At 38.0% G+C, this 12,623-nt stretch overlaps 1 protein-coding gene across 4 annotated transcripts in view; it reads left to right on the plus strand.

Annotated features, from left to right (window-relative positions):
• The first annotated feature begins 4,510 nt into the window (after positions 1-4,510).
• The window catches only part of nrap (nebulin-related anchoring protein), a 101,605-nt gene continuing 93,492 nt past the window's right edge, over positions 4,511-12,623 (plus strand). For 3 of the 4 annotated variants that reach the window (XM_072557386.1, XM_072557388.1, XM_072557387.1), the window contains exons 1-7: positions 4,511-4,703; positions 4,798-4,892; positions 5,231-5,315; positions 7,126-7,230; positions 7,945-8,049; positions 8,198-8,302; positions 9,654-9,758. In XM_072557386.1, the coding sequence (XP_072413487.1) occupies positions 4,635-4,703; positions 4,798-4,892; positions 5,231-5,315; positions 7,126-7,230; positions 7,945-8,049; positions 8,198-8,302; positions 9,654-9,758 (669 nt within the window). In that variant the 5' untranslated portion in view covers positions 4,511-4,634. The remainder of the gene's footprint in view (positions 4,704-4,797; positions 4,893-5,230; positions 5,316-7,125; positions 7,231-7,944; positions 8,050-8,197; positions 8,303-9,653; positions 9,759-12,623) is intronic. The other variant, XM_072557389.1, reaches the window with a different exon arrangement.

Here is a 12,623-nt window from a genome sequence, read left to right on the forward strand (position 1 = left end):
GGCTGAAGAAGACAGGAGAAAGAATTTTAAGAAAGTAGTTTGAAATGGGGAAATAAGTTGTTCAATAATTCTCAGGTGATCTTTGAATCTGAGCAATCCTGACAGAGGAGAGCAGGACTCAATCAATTGTCCACCATATTAAATGAAGCCAGTGACTCTTGCACTTAGAGATAACAATGGTAATTGAGGATTGATTTGGGTGAAAGAGTATGAATGGGGACTTGGGTTTCGAAGGTGCAGATGAGAATGCGGTTACATAAATCTTAGCTGCAGAATCCCTTGGACGGATATTGTGGAAGGTACAAAGGCTAAACATTTAGGCTTTTGAATTTGAAGTTGTACATCCTTCCATTTTGAATATGTTTATATTTCCTTTTAAATGATTACAACATGACGTTGCTTGGGTCGGTTAATTATGGACAACAATTTTCATAAGCAGTTTGGAATGACAGTAAAAGTGAAGTAAAATGCAGGGCTGTGAGGCAATGGCACCATTTAGTGGCTTTTTCAGAGATTTGGTGCAGCATTTCTGTGATATTATTCCAAACTTTGTTTTTAATTATTCATTCATGGGATTTGACATTATTGGCCAGGATAGCATTTATTGCCTAATTGACCAGAGGCCAGTTAAGTGTCAACACCATTGTCATGGGTCTGGAATCACATGTGGCCCAGACCAAGTAAGGATGGAAGATTAGTGAACGAGTTGGTGTTTATAACAATTGAAAGTATTGACATGGTGTCTGGCTAAATTTCATTCCTTCTTTTTAACATTGTATTTAAGTTTCAGTATCTGTATGGTGAGATATGAGCACATGGACTCAGAAGCTTAGCTGGAAGTTCTGAATTATTATCCCAGTGACATTACTTGTACAATCTGTTGTCTTCAAGCTTCAAGTCAAATCATCTATTTACAAGTTTCCAAAATGTCCATTCTCCCTGAGAGGTAGGTAGTAACAGATTGTTCGTCTGCATTGCCTTTCACGAAACTGATGTTTGAAACTTTGTTGCTCACATCTTAAACACCAAAATGATATTGCAGAATCACAGATGTCACTCAGTCTCTGCTGGTCTCAGACTGACTTCTCACCAAGCAATATTCGTCTCCAATTATACTGATTAGAATTTTTGAAAGCACTTTGGGAGGAAAAAAAAACTTGTTTAAAAACTGAATCTTTAATAGCAACCTTCGAGTGACTGACTACATTCGCCACATTAGGATTTTAAAGATCAGGGTTAGAAAATTATATCTTGCAGATTCTATCAAAACATACATGCTTGCACTATGCAATCAGGTAAACTTGATTTGTGAGTAACTTGTCATCTTCCCAATTATTCTCTCCACCCCCCCCCTTCTAAAAGTACAGCAATGTTAATCTAACTATATATACATATAAAAATAGATGGAAGGCAACGAAAATAAGGCAGTAATTTTGGATGACGTTACACAATGAAATCAAAGTCATGGGCATCAGCTGAGTTCTTTAACTAGGTCATAATTTAAAGTCTATCATGTTATTTTTAATTAGAAATAGTACATTTACTGGTGAGTGGGCTCTTGTGGCACAATGGTAGTGTTCTGATCTCTGGACCAGAAAACTCTGGGCTCAATGCTACCTGCTCCAGTTCCAAACATGTCTGAACAGATTGATTAGATAATATGGAAAACAGATGCTGGTGATTTTATCCAATTTATAATTCTTAACATTCTCAGATTTAGAATACTTAGCATTTTATTTCAAGATTTATTATAGCCTGAGTGGTGAAGGTATTGTGACATAATGAAGTTAAAAGATATTCAACTTCTAAAATCGTTACTGTTGGTTCTTTGAGAAAGAATTTAAGGGTGATGTATGTGCAGCATTTTAGACACACTTGTGAGTAAAGAATTCTACTCATATCTCAAACTATGAACATCAAGCTTGAATAGATATTGATGTCATTTGAGTTTTAAAGTGAGATAACAACTTTATTAATCACTTAGGAACATATAGAATCAGAATGAGTCTGTTTTGCCCTTTGAGACAGTTTCATCATTTAATTAAGATATGGCTGATCAGCAAGGCAACTACGATCTTTAGCACCTTTTGGTTGTGAAAAACATTTCAGATTTAAATTTAATTAAGTCACAAGCACAAATGTTAGTTAGAGGAAAAATGCTCCAAACCTGTACCATTCTTTGTGTAGAAGTTTTTCTTATTTTCACTTTTGGCGCTAAGTATTTTACTATTCTTCAGAAAGAAAGGAGGACACGTCCCCGTCTACATCAATGGAACTGAGGTTGAGAAAGTAGAAAGTGTCAAGTTCCTCAGTGTTGATAACTGACAATCTGTCCTAGACATCCCACGTAGATGCGATGGTCAAGAAGACATAACAATGCCTCTTCCTCGGGCAGCTCAGGAAATTTGGTATGTCCTTACAGCCCCTCACCAACTTGTACAGATCCACCATTCAAAGCATACTGTCCGAATGCATAACAGCCTGGTATGGCAACTGCTCTATCCAGGATCGTAAGAAACTACAGAAGGTGGTGTGCACAGCCCAGATCATCACGGAAGCCAACCTCCAATCTATGGACTCCATTTATGTGGCTCGCTGCCATGGAAAGGCTGCGAACATCAAAGACCCATTGCACCCTGGTAATGATCTCCTGCAACTACTTCCGTCAGAAGAAGATATGGAAGCCTGAACACATGCACCAGCAGGTTCAGGAACAACTTCTTCCTGGCTGTTATACTGATGAACAAACTCTCTAGCCTCAATTCGTGCTGAACTTGCTAATGTGGATCTTGCCTAGTACATGCCCTGTGCAATGTAACATGTATGATCTGTGCATCCTTGCTAACTATGATGTGCCTGTACTGCTAGTAAACAAAGCTTTTCACTGTACTTTGGTACATGTGACAATAAAGGAATCAACCAAACAATCTATTCACTTTGACCTGTACCCTCCAATCGGTAAAATGTTTTTCTTTATCCATTGTCTGTTCCCCTTCATAGTTTGAAAACTTAGAACAAATCAGCCTTTTACCCTCTAAGTTCTGAGGAACAGTTCATATAATCTTGTAATTTAATGCTTCGAGTACAGATATTGTTTTCGTCAACTTCCTTCCAATCAAGTACTGTGTACACTTTTTAAGATACAATTCTCTTCCTCAAGATATGACTTTGTATAGCTGAAACATGACTTCTACCCTCTGGCATCCTAATAATTTAGATACAAAGACGAGCATTCATTAGCCTTTTTGTTTGTATTCTGTGTCAAGATATTTTAGTGATCTATTTACCCAGACCCCAAGTTTTTATGAACATCCATTATTTTTAACTTCCCACCACTTAGAAAGGACCCTGTTCTATAACTTGTACATCCAAAGTGGACGACCTCCATTTTCCTACATTTAAATCCATTTGCCCCAATTTTTCTCATTCATTTAACTCTCAATACATTTTTGTAGTTTTGTACTTCCATCTACACTACTTAAAATACCATCCATCTCTGTACCATCAGCAAATCTGGGTGTGACTTTCTATCCTATTATCTAAGTCATTAACATGGGTGAATCATAGAATGCTATAGTACAGAAGAGACCCTTTGGCCATCAGATCTGTACTATCTCTCCATCTAATAGGCCCATTGCCTTGAATGTTGGAAGCCTTGAACGTAAGGAGCAGGTTAAGCTTAAGAGTAGTGATGAAATTGCTGCAGAATATTAAGACCTGAATACCATCGGCTATTGAGATGTTGGGGCCAGTTTTATTTCCTTTTTCAATCCTTGGCCATGACTGATGTTTTGAGGTTGATTTTGTGGAGATGACATGCAAGGCAGACATGTGCTGGTGTTCATAACTTCCTCAATAACAACTTTAACATAAGACTGTACGTTTGTGAAAATATCCATTTGATAATCAAATAGACAGCTACAGAAAGGAATTGATTTACGATATACACTCACTTTATTGTTAAAGATGTGCATACAAACAACAATGTATAATAGTTTATGTGGCTTTGAACAGCAAAAATATTTTAGAGTACCAACAGAGACTCCATAATAAAGACACTGCACAGAAAAACAGAAATTCTGAAGAAGGGACACGAAACTCGGAGCGTTAATTCTTCTCTCGCAACAGATTCTGCTAGACCATCTGAGTTTCTCCAACAATTACTGTTCTTGTTTCAGATTTCCAACATCCGCAGTCCTTTATTTTAGTTTGTGCTGCAAAGTGTTGGTTTGATTTTGGAAGGTTGACTACCCAAATTGATATGTTGTCAGCTCCCTTTCACCTTATGACTGACGTCAAGATGTATTTAGTCGAATATTGCTATTTTGGGACCGAGGCATTAAGCACCAGTCACTCTCCAAACTTAAACCTGATACAAGCTTTGTGATTGACAACCCTGGGGATCCAAAGTCAACTGGAGTTGTGGAGATCAGTGCCCAGAAATAGGCGGCTGGATCCAATGGCCTGGGAGAGGAGGCGGGACTTGATTAATCCTAAAATGAAGGGGCTGCCCGCTGGTGGTAGGTTCTAATCCAGGCGAGGTCACAAGAAGCATAGATCAGAAACAGACCAACGGGAAGGAAAGAAGAGGATTTTCGCCGTTTACTTTTGAACAGCAAAACTACTCATTGAAAATGAATAAACCGTGTGCTCGGTGTGGTTTTGACGTTTATCCCGCTGAGAAAATAGTTTGCATCGACCAAGTGAGTGATGCTGAAATTTCCTTGAAATGTCAAATGTTTGTTTCAAACTGGAAGTTTGACCCAGTTAATAACGTGCTTATTTTGCTACCTACAGACCTGGCACAAGTCCTGTTTCCACTGTGAGGTCTGCAAAATGATCTTAACGGTCAACAATTTTGTCAGTCACCAGAAGAAACCGTACTGTCAGGCGTGAGTCATTTTAAAAGTTAATGACAACTTTGTTAAGACTCAAAATTAAAAGGGATTTTATGACTCAATCAATATTAATCTACATTTAAATATATTCAAATTGAACAATTAAAAGCGCAAGATTATCGAATATTTCTTGTTTTACTAAAAGTGGATGCTAAAAGTGCCATAGCAGTCTAATTTTAGACGTACGGATTTATACCACGGCGCTTGGAGAAATTGTTCGAGCGCTCTGTATGTCTGAAGAACTTTGCACAACCTGAATGAAATTGGTAGAAAATTCTTTCGATTATCTTTTTTGTTTGTAAATTGCTGGCAATGTTTATTTTAATTCACAGGCACAATCCTAAAGTCAACAAATTCACCAGCATACTAGATACACCCCTGAACCTGAACGTGAAAAAACAAAGCGAGTCCAGTGAGGTGGGTAACTGGCACTGTAAATGGGCACAACGCATATTCTCCTCATAATACATCATCAGAGATCACCGGGCATGGCCAAACGACTGAATATTCAGTCCCTAGATACAGCATATTGTTGTAATACTTCAATTCGGATGACAAAGCGGTGTTTATCAATAACTAATGATTAAACGACCGATATCTGTGTTATAGTTTACAGAGTGTTCAGTTTATTTTCTTAGTCTCGGTGACAACCAAGCTTTGGAATGAAGCCTGTTACAGCAACATCTATTTCTGGACAGCAACTGTGACACCTCGCTGCTTGTGCTTTGATTTCGTGTCGAGGTTAAAATTATAATCTTCAGGCTTGTTTGCCGTCCGCAGTCACAAATTGGTCCAAAGTTGTTGAACAGAATTTACATAATTATATTAAACTGACCTTTATTAAGCTCGTCTTGAAGATCTGCAAGCTGAATAGTTATTTGTAAAAGAAATCTTAACTTGTTCCTGCCAGGCACGGAGATGGGTGTTTTGCTTTCAATATTATGTTTGTATGACAGAGATTGTTACTTCCTTTACTTGACTGTGATCAATTTTATCAAGTTAGTTTTCTTCTTAAAACCCAACATTTTAATTGTACTTTCGTCCTGGCTTGTTGAATTCAATATTTCGGTGAAATTTGTATTTCAGCTTTTGCTTTAACTTTATACGGGGTTTCGCAAACCATTCTCCTATTGTGTTCTTAAATTCCAGGTTTCATTTGTGATAACTTTTCAAAACAGAAGATAAATCATTCCTGTAACTCTACCCAACACACATTCTGATTGATACCAGTAACTGAAGATGTTTCGTTTGTTAGCTTGGTTGGATAGACAGCCAGTGTATGGTATCTAACGTGGGTTCAATTCCAGTTGCAACTGAGATAGTTCTTAAAGCTTGCCTTGTCCATTGGCATCTAGCATGAACCATGAATTAGCATACCTTTGGACAATGAGAATTTCAAGAGAAAGAGAAGTGTACATGTTACAGTGACTGCATGAATTGTGGAAGTGAAAAACTTAAACACTACACTTTAAACGATTATTTATTTAGTCCAACTGCAGCTTGTTGCTTTGGTAACTGCACTGTGAACTTTTTGACTTAATCTCCAAGATACCATGGTTTACTTATTGTGATGACAATAAGGACAAGATGAAACTGTTTGTAATGCTTGTAGCCCTGTAAAGCTGTACGAGCAAATTACTGTAGGTGCTGGGATATATACTCAAAGCAAAAAAAAAAGCGGGAGTTCACAACAGGTCAGGCAGCATTCATGGAGAAAAAGAAAGCTAACATTTCAAGTCTAGATGACTCTTCATCTTCAGCTCTGATGAAGAGTTATCTAGACCCGAAAGGTTAACTTGCTTCCTCTCCATGGTTGCTCCCTGACCCGTTGTGATCTCCAGCATTTTTTGTTTTCAGCCCAGGATTAATTGCATAACAGTTTAAGGGAAGTCATGGAATTCTCTTCACAGCTTAGATTTATATGTTTAATATGGCTCACCTGACCTCATGCAATTTGATTCCAATATTATTTGAGGAGAGGACTCGATCCGTGAGAAGTTGATGAGAATTTTTTGATTGCTCTTGATGTGAAAATATTGAACTTCAAGGAGGCTGACAGGGAAAAGAAAAATAATTAAGGAATATGCAGTAAAAAGATGGGAAAGATAAAGAAAAATATATAATGAACTCACAAGTTGCGTAACTGTGGCTTCGGTCCTCCCAAGTACTAATACAGTCAGTTTTAAAATCTAATATCATAAAATATCCACTGAACTTTTGTACTTAGATTAAGTACCGCGAGGAAGCCGAAAAATTCAAGTCAGTTTTTCATTGGGATATAAAGTCGAAGCAGATGGAGCACGCCTCTCAGGTTGGGAGACTTGCAAGTAAGGTAAGCAGCTTGAAAGTATTGTAAAATTTAAGTGCCATACGCAGTAAAATTGCTTTTTAATTATATTTTGCCCCATGAATCTGTGACTATTCTGTTGGGACTCCTCCCATAATATTGGTGGAGTTCATGACACTGGTCAGAAACTAATTTTCAGGATAGTCTTGCAGTGCTGAGTCCTGAAGTATCGTTTTCATTGTGTGAGGCAGGGACAACGGCATCAATTTCCCACATTAGAAGCCTTATTTTGGGCAATTATCTTATCCTTGGTGCATCTATGCCTGATGAGGCCAGGAAGGGTGGATGTGAGAGTATCTGCATGTACATTGGTGGGTTTGTTGAAGGCTCCTAAACTGTGGGCCCTTCACATTACTCAACAAAACCTTGGCAAAGTCAGCTTCAGAGATGTGGGCAGGTACTACCTAATGTATTTTCAGAGCCTGTGGCTTGATGCATGTTAAAAATTGTGATACATGTAAAGTGGGCTATGACTTAAATCTGCAATTAGCATTTTGATGTTTCACCAAAATGATAATAATTTAGTTGAGCTCTTCCTAGTTCTGTAGTAGTAAAGGCATTAAAAGACAAATATTGGATGTTTGCCGTTTTCTGATATTTGCTGCATCCAAGAAAGTTTCCCTCATTATGTCACTGTGCTTTCTTTTTACATTCAAACGCAAAGAAGCTCCATTATTGAACAAAGGTGCTTCCTTACAGGTGCAGTACACTAAGGCATGGGATGAAACAAAGGAATCATATCACCTACCACCAGATATGCCCTCTCTTCTTCAAGCACAGAAAAATACAGAACTTGTCAGCAAGGTAGCACATGACTAGTTTCTTTTGTTTGTTTTAACCATTATTTATTTTACATCTTTCAAGATTAAGCATTGGTTCTGGCAGTAGTTAATGTAATTAGGTCACAGTTCTATACTTTATTCAAGTGGTTTTCCTGTTTTTAAATTGACAGCATGCTTACCAGGCTGCCTATGAAGAAGACAAAAGTTGGTACTCTGCTTGTGTTACAAATCCAGAGCTTGTACGAGTTGCCCAGGCTCAAAAAGCTATCAGTGATGTAAGTGATTGATTTAGCTTAACTTAGAGATTAGTTTAAGTTAAAACTTCAATGGTGAATGATAATGATAATGCTTTGTGCTACTGTAATGTATGCTGTGCTGTTAGTGATAGGATAGGACTTTGAGAAAGTGATCCAAATTAACTTACCAATATAACCAGTATCAGTGTGGGATTCATTCAGTAGTTTGCAGGCACTTACATACAGTGAGGGGGAAGAATTGAAAGATAATTGAAATTATCTGCAGCCTGATCTCAAACATCTGAGTTACGACCTTAAGGGAGGCAAAGAACTATGGAACTTGCCATTGCAACCAGAATGGTGCATCACACTGACAAACTCAAGAAAGAAATGAAATGGTTAAATAATCTTTAAAACTAATCTCACTGGAAGCCAAAAATATAAATAATTTGTTCTTTATTAATAACCTTTTGTGTTAGAGGTCTGTAAATCTGTATCTAGGTATTCATTTTACTTGGATTAATTGCATAACAGTTGAAGGGGAGTCATGGAATTCTCTTCACAACATTGATTTATACATGTTTAACATGAAATTATCTCACTTTGTAATTACCATGATTCTGAAATGAAAACTTGATAACATACATTAACAGAATGTTGCAATTCACAAACTGTTTGAGACATCTCTGCATTCAAAACTTTAGAAAATAAAGGCGGATAAGGTTGATGAGAAATTACCTAGCCTAAAGTGCGAGCCTACACACAGTAAGCTGAGGCACACAGTGATTGGCCATTCATATTGGTAGCAACTAAAACAGTTATAACTGCATGACCTTAGTCACGATGTTTGCTGAGAGCACAAAAATAAGTTGTACTGGCATAGAAATTGCAAAGTCAGAGATTTTCTATTGTGATACACATCTCAAGAACTAATGTGCTTTCAGACTTTTTCATTGCATAACAGCATCCTTGTCAACAACTATTTTACTATAACACTTTTTCCAACGGGCATTTTGTGCAGGTGTTTCAAATCAATAGGGAATGTTGAGGCATAGCTCTAGCTGCTGTAATATTCCTGGACATATGGCTTTAGCAGATATTTTGGTGCTACTTCAATTCTGATCCTGTGCAAGATTGACAAGCTTAACACGTGTCTCAGTGAGCATTCACCTTCACTGACCTTCAAGTCAGAAACCTGGGCTGAGTTCATGTCAAACAGGCTCCGTTGAAGAGGAGCTAAGTTTGCCAAAGATTGAGCCATGAGGAACTTAAGTTTATCTGAGATATGAACAACTACTAAAACGTTTAGGATTTCAAACTTGATGAGTAAATATATTTATTTGTTAAAGCTTGACACTACTGAAGCTTGTGTCTATCTAAATTACTGAAGGTGGAGTATAAACGTGGACATGGAGAGTACATTTCCAAGTATGCTTCAGTGGTGGACACTCCACAGTTACTACATGCCAAAGCAGGAGGCATATTGGCCAGTGATGTAAGTATCATTTCTAACATTATAACTTGTAAGATAATTTTTGAGAGAATGTAGTTATTTTATTTAGAATGGATAATGCAGAGAGGCCTTAAACTGTCTATCTTCTATTATCTCTTCCTCCTTGGGAACTGTATCAGTATCCTTTCATTCTCCTCCTTCCATTCTGACAGTACTGCATGGGCTGCAGTTGGCAATCCTTCAGTTCCTGTAAGAAACCAAAATCTTGCTTCTACCAATGATGCTATCTGTTCACTTTGAGTGATGTATACAATGTTCTCGAAAATATTAATTCCAGCAAGGATTGATGGAACATTTGAAGTATGTTGGCACTGCTGGTGTTGCATGTGGTCATGATGGCATTTTGATTCTATTTCATTAATAGTGAAACTATTAGCAATTATTTATGATGAAGCTCTTGGGTCTTTCCATCTTGTGGTCTTTGATCTAATCCGGTTCTTTCAATTTGAAATAGTATGCTACTTGAAAGATTAGATGTAAAGATTTCCAGAGAATCTCCTGAATTTCTTCGAGTTTCTTTCCAATCATTCGCAGGACTTTATATTTATTGACAATTCCTAATTGATTTGAGAAGATGGTGAATACTAGTGATCAAACTGCAGCATTTTATGTGCTGTATAATTCCCCTGAAACTTTGGGGAGAGGTTTTGAGGGTTTTCATTTGGCTACACTGAAGGAAGTCTGAAGTTAGTATGGAAGGTGACTTGGAGGGGAAATTGGAGGTGATGGTGTTCCCATGTGACTTTGGTCTTTTCCTTCCAGGTAGTAGAGTTTGCATTTTTTTTTGGAGGTGGTTTGAAAAAGCTGCTGCAATTTGATGTAGTGGTAATGATGGAGAAGGTGAGCTTTGCCAATGGTGGATGGGCTGCTGTTCAAGTAGGCTGCTGTGTCTTCAAGGGTGTCTCTCCTTTCTGTCCACAGATGCTGCCAGACATGCTGAGTTTTTCCAGCATTTTCTGATTTTTGTTGCTGCCATCTCTTGGATGGTGTTCAGCTTCTTGGGTGTTGTTAATGCTAAACTCACCTGGGCAAGTGCAGAGTATTCCACCATGATCCCACCATGACTTACAGCTAGTGGGCAGGCTTTAGGGAGCCAGGAGGGGAGTTACTTGCTGCAATAAAACCTAGCTTGTGACTTACTGTTATAGACATGTGGTTGGTTTAGTTAAGTGATGTAGAATCAGACAGCCCTGCTTAAACATGAGGAATACTTATGTTAAATGATTCAATCTGTATATATCTTCCTCTAATTCACTAAAATCCTCTGGTATGTAACTAACTGTTTAAAATAATACTGAAGGGACTATATGGTGAGAGACCTGGCTTGTTGTTCCTAAGGATCTGGAATATCTGTAACACAGAGAAAATTCTAAATGAAAATTACATCTGTAAAGTTAGGCATAATAGTGCACTACTGCGATGGCACATTTTGTTTGGAATAGAAAATACTAAATGCATCTGACCTTAATTGTATAAAACCAGAAGCACAGTCCTTTACCTGACTTGTACGTCATGTACAAAAGGTATGGCCATTGTGTCAGAGATTTCCATCAAAACCTCTTACAAGAGATATGCAGTTTTCTTGCCACTGCCTGTTTTCCCTCAATTCTTTTTCTATATACAGAGACAAGGCCTTTTCCCTGGGTGGGGGAGTCTAGAGATAGAGGGCATCAGTTTAGGGTGAGAGGAGAAAGACTTAAAAGGGACTTAAGGGGCAACATTTTCACGCAGAGGGTGGTGCGTGTATGAAATGAGCTGCCAGAGGAAGTTGTGGAGGCTGGTGCAGTTACAGCATTTAAAAGGCATATGGATGAGTATATGATTAGGAAGGGTTTAGAGGGATATGGATCAAGTGCTGGCAAATAGTACTAGATTAATTTAGAATATCTGGTTGGCATGAATGGGTTGGACTGAAGGGACTGTTTCCGTGCTGTACATCTCTATGACTCTATGACAACAATCTACAGTAAATGAAAGGATATGTTGTATTGTCTATTTCAGGCAACAGTATGCCTTTTAGTCTAATGCATAGTTTACCTACATTTTACCAACATAGACATTTGACTGAGTGGGTTGAACTTTCAGATATGTGTGCAAAAGGTTGCAATCAGCCCTAAGTCATTCTTGGGTACTCTTTTTTTTTATTTAAGCACTCTTGTTCTTGATCATCTTCATTATTTTGTGTTGCAACTGCAGCACACTATGGACAAATTTAGATAATGTCTTAAACTATTTTGATTAAATTAGATTAGATTACTTACAGTGTGGAAACAGGCCCTTCGGCCCAACAAGTCCACACCGACCCACCGAAGTGCAACCCACCCAGACCCATTCCCCTACATTTACCCCTGCACCTAACACTACGGGCAATTTAGCATGGCCAATTCACCTAACCTGCACATCTTTGGACTGTGGGAGGAAACCAGAGCACCTGGAGGAAGCCCACGCAGACACAGGGAGAATGTGCAAACTGCACACAGTCAGGTGCCTGAGGCGGGAACAGAAACAGAATATTTGAAACAGAATATCTCGCATCTTTAATTTTAATTAGTAGAATTGTTTTTTTAAATATAAGACAGTATACTTGTCTTATCACTGTCATCTCCATTGCTCAATGTAGTAATTGTCTTTTGTGTCAAACTGTCCTTTAAACATGTTGTTATAGCTTTTATAAAGGGCAGGAGTGATCACATGTTCACAGGCAGGATGATGACCTTCAAGGCTTGCTCAACACTCTGGTTGTTTTACTATGTTGCACTTTTTTTTAACCTCTGTTCAAACTGTTATGAGCTATGGTTAACCATTGCTGAATTTGTCCTTTTGGAAATGCTGTTCTTTTATTTCACA

Source organism: Chiloscyllium punctatum, chromosome 38 (assembly GCF_047496795.1).
Source record: "Chiloscyllium punctatum isolate Juve2018m chromosome 38, sChiPun1.3, whole genome shotgun sequence".
NCBI classification, from domain to species: domain Eukaryota; kingdom Metazoa; phylum Chordata; class Chondrichthyes; order Orectolobiformes; family Hemiscylliidae; genus Chiloscyllium; species Chiloscyllium punctatum.